This window comes from Salvia hispanica, chromosome 5 (genome assembly GCF_029641045.1).
Source record: "Salvia hispanica isolate PSC_SH4W2 chromosome 5, Shi_PSC_v1, whole genome shotgun sequence".
Taxonomy (NCBI): domain Eukaryota; kingdom Viridiplantae; phylum Streptophyta; class Magnoliopsida; order Lamiales; family Lamiaceae; genus Salvia; species Salvia hispanica.
Genome location: NC_142696.1, coordinates 19,307,260 through 19,324,462, shown reverse-complemented (window position 1 = coordinate 19,324,462; position 17,203 = coordinate 19,307,260). Strand labels below are relative to the sequence as shown.

The following is a 17,203-nucleotide window of genomic DNA, read 5'->3' as shown; positions in this document are numbered from 1 at the left end:
GTGAGAAATGTAAATTGGTGTTCGTATGTAATATCTGTTCTCAAATTTGCAAAACAAAATTGGTCAATCACAGAAAAGAATGCATTTGCTGGACCACTTCCCTTCCTTATGGTATGTTTTACATTTTGCATTGTTGATTATTAACATAATTACATTAGGTTGTGTGTGTAGTTGATATAGCTCGTACTATAATTAACATAAACTGTATTAGTTATTTTAAGTGGCTTTTGTATTTAGTAGACACGACACAATAGTAATTGACATGCATTTTTTAACATATGCAGCTCTGCTACTTAGACAGAGTTATACAAGACAAGCGTCCTGTTCCTCGGACATTTCCATTAATGAAAGGATGGAAAAGTGAGCATCTTCAGGCTAGAGAAGATAGAGAGATCAGTGCAGGAGTTTTTGGTTTAGGAAATGTAAAGAAGAGATACATTCGAAATGAAGAGCAGCAGCAAGAAAATGAAGAACAAAGAGTTGATGTAGATGACAGTGGGGTGGGGTCTTCTTCTCAGAACATACTACCATCAGATATGGTGAAAAATGTTTTAAAATACATCAATCAGATAAATGATGGAAGGACCAATCTTGTTAGAGTCCTCAAAGAAGCTTCTTCACAGATCAAAAATAATGGTTTATTTGGATTTGTTTGTGACATTGCTAGAAGTGCAATTGGAAACCAGAAATCTCCGGTCGTATCTGTGAGTGACACTTTCCTGCATTTGTCCCAGTCATTTCATATAGACGACAATGTTGGTGTTGATAACTGGAAAGCGGTATTTGACTCAATACGGAATGCTGAAAAAGAAAATGAAACACTTGAAGATTTGAATGAATTTCCAACTTTCAGATTGGGAGATTTCTTCAATAAAGTAAGCACATAAAAAACCTATATTTAAATTAATACATCATTTTGTTGATACATTGTTGAACTAATTTTTGAACAGGCTGTAGAAGAAAGAAATAGAGAAAATTTACCTACATCACCAGTTGATAATCCTGAAGAGGTTAGACAAACTGTTGAAGGAGATGAACAAAGCAAGGAGAACATGATGTGTGATGGTGATAATGAATCAAACTCTCCTATCTTGACAGCCGTATTAGGATCTCAACACACAACATCCCCATCTCTCCAACAACAAGAAGCCAATGCTTCAGAGCATGTCAACAAGCAAGCATCAGTTTTAGGATCTGAGAAAAGAGGAAGTGAGATGGAAATTCAAGTACAGGTTCAAGCAGATAGGGCATCACCAACTACTGAATATGCTGGACATGTCAATACTCAAGAATCAATTATGGAATCTGAGAACAGTGGAACTAAGTTGGAAATGCAAGAAGAAGTTGAAGCTGATAGGGCATCACCAACAACTGAATCTCCTGGACAAGTCAATAATCAATCATCACTTATAGAAGTTGAAAACAGGAGTAGTGAGTTGGAAATTCAAGCAGAAGATGAAGCTGATAGGACATCACCAATAAATGATCCTCCTGCACATGTCAATATTGAAGCATCAATTATAGGATTTGAGAACAGGAAAATTGAGTTTAAAATTCAAGCAGAAGATGAAGCTGATATAGACTTTTAAGAACACAAAATGCCTTGCATCTATTATCAAAAGCATGTACTGACTTTGAAATCAGCAACAATGAAGAAGCAATCAAGGCAACAAATGTTATTGTTGATATCATAAATGAACAGGTACAATTTATAATGATTATATTAAACTCTTGAATATTTTTATATGATTTTATATTAGTTATTGACATTGTGGATATCATAGTTGACATAGATTAAAATATAATTGACATGGTGATAAGGCTAATTTCATGCATTGGTTATATAGTGAAAAACATCACATTTCTGCTGGGTCTAACATGTTTGATTAAGCCAGGTGTGTGATAAAGCGCTAGATCCAGGAGATACTGGAGGAAACAGTCTAGCGAGGAACAGAGCAGAAATTGATCAAAACTGAAGGAAAAGAAGGCTAGAGGAAGGGAGTTAATAGCTGAGGGCAACAAGGTCTATCTATACCTCGCTGGGCCCCACCTCAACGCCTATAAATGGAGGAGTATGCAGCACGAAAAGAAAGGACTTTTTTCTCGCTCTTAGCTCACACACACACACTTGGAAATGGAAATTCGGGTTGGTTAAGGGGGTCGTTTTTTAGTTCAGTAGTTCCGACGTAACACCGTCCGCGTGAGGGCGAAGATACAATCGTTTTAAATCCAGTTTGTTGTTTCTTGTTTCGAACTTCACTTTCGGGAGTCGAATCTGCTGTTGATGTTGCTTAATTTCCTATGCATTTCTGTTTGGTTCATTTACCTTTGTTGGAGTTGATTTATGTTGAGCTATTTTCTCTGTCGACATGGTGTTTGATCTGGGAGTTTGGTTGTTGATCTGTAATTGTTGTTGTTGATCTGTGGAGAATCCAAATCTGTTGTTATGGAGCTGTTTTTGGTTGGAGTTTTGTGTCGGATGCTTGGATCCGGAGTGGATTTAGCATCCGAGTTTTGGATCTGAGCAGGGGAGATAGATTTGTGCATGAATTTCAAGTGTTATGCTCTGTTTCTGTTTGGCTTCGTCTAGTAGCGTAGATTTTTCTGTTATCTTTTCGTATGTTACCTACTTGTTTTAAATCTGATTGTTTGCTTCTGAATCGCGTCCTATTAAGTTTACCGAGTGTTCTTGCGAGTCCGTCGGAGAAGATGAAGTCATTTTTTCAGTTGATGCTTTAGTTAGTTATTCTGCAGCTTTTCTTTTCGTCCGTATCTACCTTTTCAGCTTTGGGTCCCACTTGCATTTTAAATTCCCTGGTCTAGGTAAATTAGTTACGAGTCTTTACATCTAGTGATTGTCTGGACTTAGTTTTCATGCAATATTCATTTCTGCCTAGATCTAGCTGTTAGCATAGCAGAGTTCATTTCCAAACCTAGTTTAATTTCCTCAACCCAAAAAAAATGCGTGGCAGCAGCCAAACCAAAAATAGTTTCCAGATCTCTATGCATATTCATTACGCATCCATCTCTGTGGGATCGATCCCTACTTCCCTGTGCTAAATTTTAGTATTCGTGGTTGAGGGTTTTGAAGGAGTGTTCTGTGTATCCAACGACCGAGATTCTCCAGTTCCGCGAGTTCCTAGACCCTGCGATCTAGTCGATTCGCTGGATCTAGGAGGCTTGATAATTTTACAAGCACTAGGAAGAGACACAGCAATCACAAAACACACACGCTCTTCACATGGTATAGCATGGAGTTTCAGGAAGACAGGGAGGATGCAGATGCATGCTCAATTGTTGAGTATATGATGAGAGAGGGTATTGAAACACTGGATGACACTCCTCCTGAATCCAACATACATATACAATAACATAAAGGGAAAGAGAAGATGCATGAGGAAAAAGAAAAAACTGCTGAAAACACGGAAAGAAGAATGATTGTTTACAAGGTAAAAAAATGAATGAATTATTGTTTACATTGCTTGTAATAGTTGTTAAAATTTAATTGACACAGTTATTGACACGATATGTAGTGCAGTTGACATGATATGTACTGTAGTTGACATAATCATATTAGTTATTGAAACAGTTAGTGTAATATATTTGACAAGATTTGTAATTGCAACTAACATTAAATTCACTGACAACAGCATCTGAATCCTGTTCCGATCTCTGAGATTCCACTGGTTGAAGCTAGAGAGAAACGGACTCGTGCTGAAATACGTCCTAGCCCAGTGCTACGCTCACCATTTGAAATACGAGCTGTGCATATGAAAGCAACCCTGAACCCAGACGAAAGAGATATGTACTACTACATAGTAGAAACTGAAGGAACAAAAGAGTATGCATACTTTAATTCTTTGAATAATCTCTACAATCCTTTTATATTTACATACAGTTGACATAATTTATGAATGATATTTAAATGTTGTCTGCATGCTTTTATGTCAGTGATTTATGTGTCTACACTAATGGCTTTGTTTGGGAAAGCAAATGAGTGTTTTCATCTCTGAAACCCCATTCAGAAATCAGTACAGGTGTAATTGATGTATGTGCAGCACACCTGAACTACAAGGAAAGAGAAAGGGCAAAATCTTCACCTCCGCGCCTGTTTCTGACAACATCCCCATGCGTGAGTAATCTAAATTTCTGTGTCAACTATTTGGATGACAAATTTCACTAACAAAAAAATGTTAAATGCAGTATTTGAATATAACAAATCGGCAGCCTCATTGGGATCCATTACAATCCCAGAACAACTTTGTGTCGCGAATTCAACAGGAGATTAGAACAATAGAAGATTTCGACTGGAGAAAGATTGATTTGGTAACAAATTTATTTTTGTGCAAATATCTCACAGTTTCACCTACATAGTTTTCTACAGGAGTTGTCAAATTCTTTTCTCTAATTTTATCTAACATACAATACAGGTATTCTTCCCTGTTTTTAAAAGTGGCTATTACTATCTTGTGGTATTCTGGATGAGGATGAACAAAATTGAGATAATTGATAGTGCCAAACCACCTAGAGACAAGAATCCCTTGGAAAAGTATAGCTTTGATGTTGCAATACTGGTATGCTTTTTCAAATATAGCTAACATTATGTTTAGATTTTTGTTGACATAAATTATGTATCTTGCTAAAATGCTTTGTATGCAAATTTTAATTTAGTTGTTTATATATTTGCAGAAAGATATGTTTGAGGCATACTTTGTAGAGAATAACATGACAGATCTATCACAGAATATAAAGAAGTGTCCTTATAAGGTTATTCCTTTAGATTGGGCCACAAGCACCAATAAAGAAGACAGCGGTGTTTATACGATGAGACATATGGAGACATACTTTGGCAGGAAGGGAAGGGATTGGGATATTGGCTTTACTCCACGCGGCTTGAAGATTCTACAGGTACTCATAGGAAGATATTGCGAAGCAATGCTTACATCAGAGAGCAACAAGAAGTGTATGGATATGATATGTCATGCTAACATCTGGATGAATGCAAACAAGCAAAGATTATCTGCGTTACAGAACAAGTACAAGGAATGGTTTAGCCGTAGAACCAATAAGTAAACAGTTGTTTTATTTTGATTTGAACAAAGACTCGTTTGAATATTTGATGTTATCATGTTTTTTAGATGGATGTGTAAAACAATTATTATATATCAATTTAAACTACGCAGCCTGTAATAATATGTCAACTATGAAATCAGTAAAGCAACTTCAATAGTAATGTCAACAACTTGAATTTTATGTCAACATCTCAAAAACAATTGTTTTAACTAAAAAAATGAACAGCTATTTTTCTTCATATTTTAATTTTAAATATGTACTGGCATCATTATCATAAAAAACATGTTAATAGTTTCCATATAAAAACTCAACAAATGTGAACAGCTTGTCATTAGGCTTCATATAAAATTTCAGATAACTCAATATTTTGAAGATATTGACGAATTATAGTCATACAATACATTTCAGTATAAAGCAAATTAAACGTGAAAAAAAAATATATATATAAATAAACTCTATGTAATGGCAATAACTAAATAATTGTCATGTCAACTGCCTTTTTTTCAAATATTAACAATGTCAACTGCCTTTTTTTTTTTCTAATAAAACGGATGAAAAAAAATATAATTCAAAACCATCTACTCTAACACCTACTCTCTCACACATAGATTACCACTAAGTCATAAAAAAGCAGTATAATAAATATTTCTCTAACACCTACTCTCTCACACATAGATTACCGCTCAAAGAAATTTCTGCTTCTCTCTAATATTCAAACCCTTCGTCTAAACGATTTCATCTCTTTTCTAGGTTTCTAAATCGATTTAGAGTATTAGGAATGTCAACAGAAGAAAGAAACACAAGTGATTCAGTGTCGTCGACCGTTCCTGGTAAAACGATGTCAGAAATGGATGTCAACATTAAATCAACAGATACTACTGAAATGACTCATTCAGGTCAAAGATTTCTTTGGTTTATTAATTGTATGACTTCAATTTCACTTTTGAAAAACACAGTTTGATTATTTAAAAGATTTTATTTTTAGGTTTCATTATTTAATTATCTGATGAGTTCGAGTTTTGCTTTTTTTAAAAAGCAGCAGAATATTTCTGAGGTTAAGTAGTATGTATTTAAATTTTTATGATTATTGACATTAAAATATATCTGTTGACGTAGTAGTATTGACATTTTATAAAATAAATGTTAACATAATGTATGCTTGTTTGAATTGCTGTTGACATAGTTATATGGTTCCTATAAAATAGATATGTTCTGTAAAAACAAACTTGAATTCATATGTGAAGTGTCAGAGGATTACAAAGTATATCAATAGGTTATGATGGCAATTGTCATATATATGATTGTAGTTGCTATAAATTTTGAAATGATAATATTGTATTGTTGAAATTTTGTTGAAATAGTGATATTGACATTTTATACAATAATTATTGACATAATGTGACTATGTGAGCTTGTTTGAATGGTTGTCAAGATAGTTATATGGTTATCATTATATTACTGTATTTTTAACATTTTTATTATACTTGCTTTTAAACCAGAAAAAAAGAACACAACAAAAAGAAAAAGAAGTACATCAATTGATGGGGATGAGTTGACTAGATCTGAGATTAGAAGTAAAAGAAAAAATGACAAGAGACCATTAATTGCTTCTGAGATTAGAAGTAAAAAACAGAATGAAATGTATACAGAGGCTAAGGAACAGAAAAAGAAAAGTAATTTCTTTTCTAAAAGGCTTCTAGTCAAAAGGAAGACGTGGTATTTTATTGAAACACTGAGAAAATTGAATGAGGCCCAGATTAATGCTGTCAAGGAAATGGGTTTTGGGAATGTTTTTCATTTCAAAATCGATTACATTCCTACCTATTTGGCATTTGAATTGGTGAAATGTTTTGATGAAAAAGAGTGCAAGATAAAGCTAAATAATAGGAGAAGTGTTAGTATAACAGAGGATGATGTGGAGCTGGTATATGGATTTCTGAGAGGTAGGATAAATTACTCCAGAGATAACTGTAAAAGTAATGCATCTTTCATGAGAGATATAGCCAAACATTGTGAAATAAAAGGAGGAAATGTTAGCCATAAAGCTGTGGAAGAGCTTATGTTAAAAGATAGTGAAGGAGGACCATGATTCAAAAGATTGTTCTTGTTACTATTAGAATCAGGATTGATTGAGCCATCAACATGTGGAACAATAAAGTCTAAGATTGGGGAAATAGTTGACGATCTGGACAATATTCGAAATGTCAACTGGTGTTCGTATACATTGTCTGTTCTGAAGTTTGCAAAGGAAAATTGGTCAAAGAAAAAGATGAATGCTTTTGCAGGACCACTTCCTTTGCTCATGGTATGTTTTACGTTTCACATTAAAGATTATTAATAGTGAACATAATGTTGACATAATGTTGTATATGTAGTTGATATAGCTTATAATTGTTATTGATATGTATTTTATATGCAGCTCTGCTATATGGATAGAGTTTTACAAGCCAAACGTTCAGTTCCTCGCACATTCCCATTAATGAAAGGCTGGACAAGCACACATCTCCAGGCTAGGGAAGATAAGGAGATAGATGTGGGAATATTTGGTAATGGACTTATCTTCAGAAGATATGTCCGTAATCTGGAGCAGGAGCAGGAGCAGGAGCCTCAACAACAGATTCCACACGTAGTTGACAGTGGGGTTGGGTCTTCCCAAAACATTGTCCCAAAAGATATCATGCAGAATGTAATGAAATACATTATACTCATAAATTATGGGAAGACAAATCTAGTAAAAACCCTTGAAGAAGTTCCTACACACGTCCAAACTAATCATCTATTTGGATTAGTATGTGATATTGCTAGATCTGCAATTGGATGCCCAACAACTTCTGTTCAATCTGTGGAAGACAAGTGTGTAAAATTGGCAGAGTCATTTCTTCAAGACAAAAATGAGGCATTTGATAACTGTAAAACAATCTGTGAAGCACTAGTTACTGTTGAAAAGAAAAAGGAAGAACTTGAAGATTTGACTAAATTTCCAACTTTCAAATGGAGAGATTGCTATAACAAAGTAAGTACATCATTTTGTTTACATACCTTTTCTCTAAGTTGAAATTAATTTAATATTAATTATAAATAACCTTTTCAATAGACTGCTGAAGAAGAAGTACGTGAAAAACAACAAAGTAAAGGACAAGAAGAACAAGAAGGATCAAAAGAGGACAACACATGTGGCATCAATAATGAATCAGCGTCTCCTATATCACCTCCTGTACTAGAGTCTGATAACAAGGAGAGTGAGACAGAAAACCAGAAAGACCTTGAACAGGTACAATTTACAATTACTATCTTAAACTATAAACATATTCTGCATTTTATAGAAAAAAATATAATTAACATAACATAATGTGTTTCAATTGAAATAACAGGAAGATAAGGAGAACCAAGATGACACACATGGTGAACCGGACAGAGAAAATCCACTGGATAAAGAAGATAATATTGTTGAGGTAACTAAAACTAAGATTAAACTGTATATTATTTTTATAAAATAAGTGAAGTGTTGTTGATATGACTTGATAGTGTATTTGATATAAGTTATAATAATTATTGACATGACTTCTACGTGTAGTTGACATGGACCATTTTATTTACATACATTTCTCAAAGCTGAAATTAATTTAATATTAATTATAAATTACTATTTCTATAGACTGCTAATGAAGAAGTACATGAAGAACAAGATAATGAAGAACAAGAAGAAGGAGGAGCATCAAAAGAGGAAACAACATGTGGCGTCAATAATGAATCAGTGTCTCCTATGTCAACACTTGTACTAGAATCTGGTAATAAGAGGAGTGAGATAGAAAATCAGAAAGATCTTGTACAGGTACAATTTACAATAATTATCTTAAACTCTAAAGATATTCTGCATATTATAGATAAAAATATAATTGACATAACGTAATATATTTCAGTTGAAACAACTTGAAGATAAGGTGAATGAAGATGACACACATGTTGAAACGGACAGAGAAAATCAAATGGATAAAGAAGATAATATTGTTGAGGTAAGTATAACTAAAATCCATTATATTATTTTTATAAAATGAAAGAAATGCTGTTGACATGACTTGATAGTGTAGTTGATATGATTTATAATAATTATTGACATGGCTTTTACGTGTAGTTGACATAACTTATAAGTGTTGTTGACATAGCTTCTATGAGTAGTTAACATATTATGTACTGTAGTTGACAAGAGAAAGAAACATAATCCATATCCCTACATTGCCAGTTTCTGATCCTAAAGGGATGAGCCAAATCTCGTCTTTTGTTATTTAGAATTAATTATAAATTACTAATTTAATAGGCTGTTGAAGAAAAAGAAGAAGAAGGAACAAAAGAAGACACAGTGGGTGATAACAATAGTGAATCAGCCTATACTATTTCACCACCAGATGCAAGTTCAATGGATGACACACATGTTGAAATGAACAAAGCAAAGCAACAGCAGAAAGGAAAAGAGAAAGAAGAGAATATTGTTAAGTAAAGTAACAGAAACTAAAATTAGATATTGTATTGTTTTTATGAAATGGCTTGAAAGTGTGGTTGACAATTGGTTATTATTGTTATTGACATGATTTGTATGTGTAGTTGACATGTCTTATAATTGTTGTTGATGTGAATTTTATTTGCTGTTAACATGTATCTGTGTGTAGCAGACATAGTATGTGCGGTTGACATGATATGCACCATACTTGACATAATTATACTAGTTGTTGACATGATTTTTAATTGAAACTAACATGAATTTTATTTGCACTGACAGAAGACTGTTGTTTCATGCTCTGAGATTCCACTGACAGAAGCTAGTGTGAAAGAGTCTGATGATAAAATGCATTCCGACCCATTCCTAGGCTCTCCAGTTGACATAAGAACTGTAGATACAAAAACATACCTGTAATCTTATGAAAGAACTGTCTACTACTACATACTAGAAACAGAAGGAACAGATGAGTATGCATTATTTAATATTTCATTGATCTAAAAAGTATTTTTAGTTTTCTATGTAGTAAACATAATTTATAAATATTTTTCATATGTCATTTGTATAACTTCATTTCAGAAATGCATGCGTTTATGAAGATGATTTTACTTGGGCGACCAAGGAATTGTTTTTATCACTGAAGCCCCATGTTGAAATTAATGTGGGTGTAATAAACGCGTGGGCTTCAAACCTGAACAACAGAGAAAATGAAAGGCCAACAACATCACTTTCACGCTTTTTTATGAGTACATCTCCATGTGTAAGTAATCTTAAATTATATGTAAACTGTTTGAGTCACATGTCTTCCTAACCAAATATGTTAATTGCAGAACTTCAATGTAACAAATCGGCAGGAAAATTGGGATGCTTTGACAGCAAAGAGAAATTTTATTTCTCAGATAGATAATGAGGTTGAAAGAAGACCAAATTTCAACTGGAGAAAAATTGATTTGGTAATAAGATCTAAAAATGATATCTATGTTAGAATATGAACAAGTATTCTATGTATATAATTATATATTTCATGTCATACAGGTCTTCTTCCCAGTTTGTGCAGATAACCATTACTACCTTGTAGTATATTGGATGAAGAAAAGCATCATTGACATCATAGATAATATAAAGCCACTTAAAGATACAGATCCGTTGAAGAATTATGATATTGATATTGGCTTACTGGTATGCTTTTATCTATGTTATAGACATATTCTCTACATTGTGTTGAAATGCTTTATACATGTAGTTTAATTTAATTATTTATATATTTTGCAGAAAGATATGTTCGAAGGATACTTCATAGAGAAGAAATTGCTAGATCTTTCAGAAAATATAAACAAGTCTTCATTCAACTTTGTGAATTTAGAATGGGCAACAACCACAAACATAAAGGACTGCGGTGTCTATTTGATGAGGCACATGGAGACCTATGTTGGGAAAAAGAGCAGTGATTGGGATATCGGCTTCTCTGCGCGTAGTCTGAAGATTATCCAAATACTCAGGGGAAGATATTGCTGCACGATGATTGCATCAATTTACAATAACCAGAGATCAACAATGTTACAACTAGCTCGTGATTGGATGGAAGCAAACATGGAAAAATTGCATAAGCTAGACAACAAATACAAGAAGTTGTTTAGTTGTAGAAAGAGGAAGTGAACAAAAACAGATTTTAATGTATGATGTTAACTTATTTTGTGGATTGGTTTTAAAATGATTATTATGTATTCTGACTTTTGTTGACATGGCTAGTATTTGTAGTTGACATGACTTAAAATTGTTATCAACATGTTTTCTATGTATTATTCACATGGATACGTAAAACAATTATCACAATATATTATTTTTATAAAATAAGTGAAGTGTTGTTGACATGAGTTGATAGTGTAGTTGATATGAGTTATAATAATTATTGATATAGCTTCTACGTGTAGTTGACATAATTTATAAGTGTAGTTGACATGCCCTCTATGAGTAGTTGACATAACTTAGAAGTGTAGTTGACATGGCCTCTATGAGTAGTTGATATATTATGTACCGTAGTTGACATTAGTTTTAGGACAACATATGAACCGTAGTTGACATGGCAAGAATTTGTAGTTGACATGAATTTTATGTCCATTGAAAAAGAAAAGCCAACAACTTCAACATTTGAACAACATTGAAAAAAAACCAATGCAATCTTTAATAATATGTCAACTATGAAATCAGTACAGCAACTTAAATAGAAATGTCAACAACTTGAATTGAATGTCAACAGCTCAAAAACAATTCTTGTAACTAAAAAATATTTACACCTATTTTTCTTAATTTTTAAATTTTAAATATGTACTGGTAAGATTATCATAAAAAACATGTTAATAGTGTCCATATAAAAATTCAACATTTTGTCCATACCTTAATTATCAAATGTCAATAACTTATAGGAAAAATTTGAACATCTTATCAATAGGCTTCATATAAAATATTCAGAAAACTCAATATTTGGAACAAATTTATAAATTATGGTCATACAACACATGTCAATATAAAGCAAATTAAATGTCAAAAACAAAAAAGAAAATATAAATCATGTCAACTGCCTTTTTTTATTCAAAAGTTAAAGATGTCATTGTCTTTTTTTCTAATAAAATGCCGGAAAAAAATTTAAGTCATAGTAATAAATGCCAACAAGAGAGAGATAACCTACACTCTATTCTATCTTCTTCTCTCTCACAAATACATTACCGCTCAAAAAATTTCGACTACTATCTCATATACAAAACCTACATCTACTCGACTTCATCTCTTTTCTAGATTTCTAAATCGATTAAGAGTATTAGGAATGTCAACTGGACAAAAAATCACAAGTGATTCAACTGGATCGTCGGGCTTTCCTGTAAAAACGACATCAGAAACGGAGGTCAACACCAAATCAACAAATAGTACTGAAACGACTCATTCAGGTTAAAGATTTCTTTCGTTTATTAATTGTATGACTTCAATTTCAGTTTTTTAAAACAAAGTTTTATTATCTAAAAGATTTTATTTTTAGGTTTCATTATTTAATAATCTGATGAGTTCGACTTTTGCTTTTTTAAAACACCAGAAGAATAATTTTGAGGTTAAGTAGTATGTATTTAAATTTTTATGATTATTGACATTAGAAGATGTCTGTTGACATAGTGGTATTGACATTTTATAAAATAATTTTTAACATAATGTATGCTTGTTTGAATTGTTTTTGACATAGTCATATGGTTCCTATAAAATAGATATGTTCTGTACACACAAAAATGAATTCATATGTGAAGTGTCAAAGGATTACAAAGTATGTCTACAGGGTATGATGGCAATTGTTATATGTATGATTGTAGTTGCTATAAATTTTGAAATGATAATACTGTATTGTCGACATTTTGTTGAAATAGTGATATTGACATTTTATACAATAATTATTGACATAATGTGAGCTTGTTTGAATGGTTGTCAAGATAGTTATATGGTTGACATTATATTACTGTATTGTTGACATTTTTATTGTACTTGATTTTAAACCAGATAAAGAAGATAATATTGTTGAGGTAACTAAAACTAAAATTAAAGAAGATAATATTGTGAGAAAACCCACTGGATAAAGAAGATAATATTGTTGAGGTAACTAAAACTAAAATTAAACAGTATATTATTTATATAAAATGAGTGAAGTGTTGTTGACATGACTTGATAGTGTAGTTGATATGAGTTATAATAATTATTGATATGGCTTCTACGTGTAGTTGACATAACTTATAAGTGTAGTTGACATGGCCTCTATGAATAGTTGACAGATTATGTACCGTAGTTGACATAACTTATAAGTGTAGTTAACATGGCCTCTATGAGAAGTTGACATATTATGTACCGTAGTTGACATTACTTTTATGACAAGATATGAACCGTAGTTGACATGGCAAGAATTTGTAGTTGACATGAATTTTATGTCCACTGAAAATAGAATATTGCTTCATTATCTGAGATTGCACTTCCAGAAGATATGGATAAAGAAGATAATATTGTTGAGGTAACTAAAACTAAAATTAAACAGTATATTATTTTTATAAAATGAGTGAAGTGTTGTTCACATGACTTGATAGTGTAGTTGATATGAGTTATAATAATTATTGACATGGCTTCTACGTGTAGTTGACATGGCCTCTATGAGTAGTTGACATAACTTATAAATGTAGTTAACATGGCCTCTATGAGAAGTTGACATATTATGTACCGTAGTTGACATGGCAAGAATTTGTAGTTGACATGAATTTTATGTCCACTGAAAACAGAATATTGCTTCATTATCTGAGATTGCACTTCTAGAAGCTAAAAACAAATCAGAACTCAACAAAGCAGAAGTAAATGATGTTGATATACTGCCATACCTCGAACTTCATGAAAGAGATCTCTACTACTACATAGTAGAAACTGGAAGAATAGATGAGTATGTATAATTTAGTTTTCTAAATAGTTGACAAGATTTATGATTGTTGTTCATATATTACTTTTATAACTTCATTTCAGGAATACATGTGTGTATGATGATGATTTTACTTGGGCATCCAAAGAATTGTTCAACTCACTGAAGCCCCATGAAGAAATCAAATCTGGTGTTATTGACTTATGGGCTTCACATTTGAACAACATTGAAAAAGAAAAGCCAACAACTTCACTTGCACGCTTTTTCATGACAACATCTCCAACTGTAAGTAATCTAAAAATTTATATAAAATATTTGAATTACAGATCTCCTTAACCAAATATGTTAATTGCAGAATTTCAATGTTACAAATCGGCCAGAAAGTTGGAATACTATGATGGCTACAAACAAATTCATTGATGAAATAGAGAATGAGATTCAAAAAAGACTAGAATTTGATTGGAGAAACATTGATTTGGTAATTAGATCTAACAATTAAATTTTTGAGAAAATATTAGGATGTGTTCTTTGAATGTAATTTTATCTTCAATGTCATATAGGTCTTCTTTCCAATCTGGGAACACCGACGTTACTACCTGGTAGTATTTTGGCTGAAACAAAGTAAGATTGAGATCATAGACAACAAAAAAGTTAATGGCATGGAAGCATTAGAGGAGTATGGCCATGAAATTGGTTTACTGGTATGATTTTTTTTATATTATTGAAACAATCTCTACATTCTGTTGATATAATTTATGCACAATGTTAAAATGTTTTTTATTTGTAGTTTTATTTATTTATTAATATATTTGCAGAAAAATATGTTGGAGGCATACTACAAAAAGAAGAACTTGTTAGACATATTCGAAAATATTAACAAGTCTTACATCGATATTCTTTCCTTGAAGTGGGCCAAAAGCAGTAACATAAAGGACTGTGGTGTCTATTTAATGAGACACATGGAAAATTATGTTGGAAAAAAAGACAGTGAATGGAATATTGGCTTCTCTGCACACAACATAAAGATACTCCAGGTACTGCGTGGAAGATATTGCTACAACTTGATTGCATCAAATTACAACAACCAGAGAGTGCCCATTTTAGAAGTAGCTGATGCATGGATGGAAGAAAACAAGCACAGATTGAATAGTTTAAACAACAAATACAAAAAGTGGTTTGTTAATAGAAAGTAGTGAAACAAAATTTGGGATGTATTTAACATTTAATGTTGTTAGCTTTCTTGTTTTGGGATGGATTTCAAAACAGCTACTACTGTGGTTTCTAACTTTTGAACTTATGAAAATGTATATTTTCTGTTAATTTTGTTATGATTCACATGACTTATTATTATTGTTGATATGGCTTATAATTGTTATTGACATGACTCATAATTGTTGTTGACATAATTCTATAGATACTTAAAATAGTAAATAATATAGTTGACACAGCTTTAACGTGTAATTGACATGACATTTATGTATCGTTGACACTATATGCACCATAGTTGATATAATTGTTATTAACATGACTTATAATTGGTGTTGACATGGCTTATACTTATTGTTGACACAATTCTGTGCATAGTTGACATGACTTATAATTGTTGTTAAAATGATTTTATGCGTAATTGACATAGTATGTAACGTAATTGACATGACTGACATGATTCAATTTGTAGTTAAAATACTATGTAATATAGTATACATGCTTATATATGTAGTTGACACGGCTCTAACGTGTAGTTGACATGAATTTTATGTACCGTTGAAACGATATGCACAAAAATTGATATAATTGTAAAACTAATATAGTTGACATGGATTGTACGTGTAGTTGACATGGCTTAAAACATAGTTGACATGACTAGTATATGCCGTTGACACGAAGTTCACCATAGTTGACATAATTATATTAGTTGTTGACATGGCTAGTACGTATAGTTAACATAGTTGGAAAAATAATTGACATAACTTGTACTTGTAGTTGACACGATATGTAGCCTTGTTGACATGACTGGTATGTGCCGTTGACACGATGTGCATCATAGTTGACATAATTATATTACTTGTTGACATGACAAGTATATATAGTTGACTTAATTTTTAAGTGGTTGACATGTGCACATTAAAAACATGAAGGAGCATCAAAGCAAGGCATGTCAAACTTGTATTGAAATGTCAACAACTTATAACCAAATGTCAACACTTTGTATAAAGGTGTACAACTCAGAAAACAAATCTTATAATTAAAAAAAACAGAATCATAAATAGATGTCAATAGAGATTAAAATCAGATATAAACAACAGATGAGAAAATGTTAATAATTTGTAGTCTATGTCAACAAATAAAAAAAAACCCTGACTATTAAAAAAAAAAAAACAATCATGTCTCCTTTCTGCCACAACTTCTAGCATTATGATCAGTAATTTTGTGACACTTTCCACAACGCCTATGAGGTTTATTTGCTTTTTCAATTGCTTTCTCTATGCTTGACTTAATCTTACTTTTCTTGTCACTTGCACCTCCTTTTGTACTAACCACATCTGGAGCATGGGCAGTTATTTCTTCAGGAACAGCAATACCATATATGTTCATGATTGAATCATTTTTATCAAGAGAAGACGATCCAGCACAGTCATCTTTAAAGATTTGAGGACCAATACCCGCAAGCAAATTATCCAAAGCAATCAAATGATCTTTATTTCTAAAAGCACGCTGATATAGACCAAAGTAACGACCATGACATCTGTTAGCAATCTTTGGTTTGTCATCTTTGTTAGAACCTGCGCACATATAAAATGTCAACAACATATATAAGATGTCAACTGTCTATATAAGATATGTCAACAGCTTAAACAACACATGCTAAAACTTAAACTGAAATATGTATAGAAAACAGTTTGCATACCTCTGTCAGACGCACTTTCATCAATTGTGAGACCATGAACTGCCTTTAGTAATTCACTTTTAAGCCAACGGTTACCAACATATTTCTCTGGAATATTGTTGACATCTTTGTTTCTGAGGATGAAAAAAAGGTGGCTGCATAGATAACCACACCTTAAAAATAGTTTACGCTCACATTCATATGACTCAGTCTCTATCTCATGTCTTACTGTAAAGATCTTCTTTCTAGCATCAGAAACTTTGAAGACCTCGATGTTCTCCAATGTGGACATGCTACTCCGACAACTCTTATCAACCTC

At 32.3% G+C, this 17,203-nt stretch overlaps 1 protein-coding gene across 1 annotated transcript; it reads left to right on the top strand.

Moving 5' to 3' along the window:
• The first annotated feature begins 4,481 nt into the window (after positions 1–4,481).
• LOC148926410 (uncharacterized) lies at positions 4,482–5,073 on the top strand. Its single transcript, XM_089058387.1, has 2 exons — positions 4,482–4,574; positions 4,690–5,073. Exons 1-2 carry the CDS (start codon positions 4,482–4,484, stop codon positions 5,071–5,073), a joined length of 477 nt encoding a protein of 158 aa, XP_088914513.1.
• The last annotated feature ends 12,130 nt before the right edge of the window (positions 5,074–17,203 follow it).

Bases quoted from the DNA above. Each gene is read 5' to 3' on its own strand.
- LOC148926410 (XM_089058387.1), top strand. From the start codon at position 4,482: ATGAGGATGAACAAAATTGAGATAATTGATAGTGCCAAACCACCTAGA. The intron at 4,575-4,689 runs GTATGCTTTTTC...ATATATTTGCAG, and splicing joins GCTTTGATGTTGCAATACTG to AAAGATATGTTTGAGGCATA.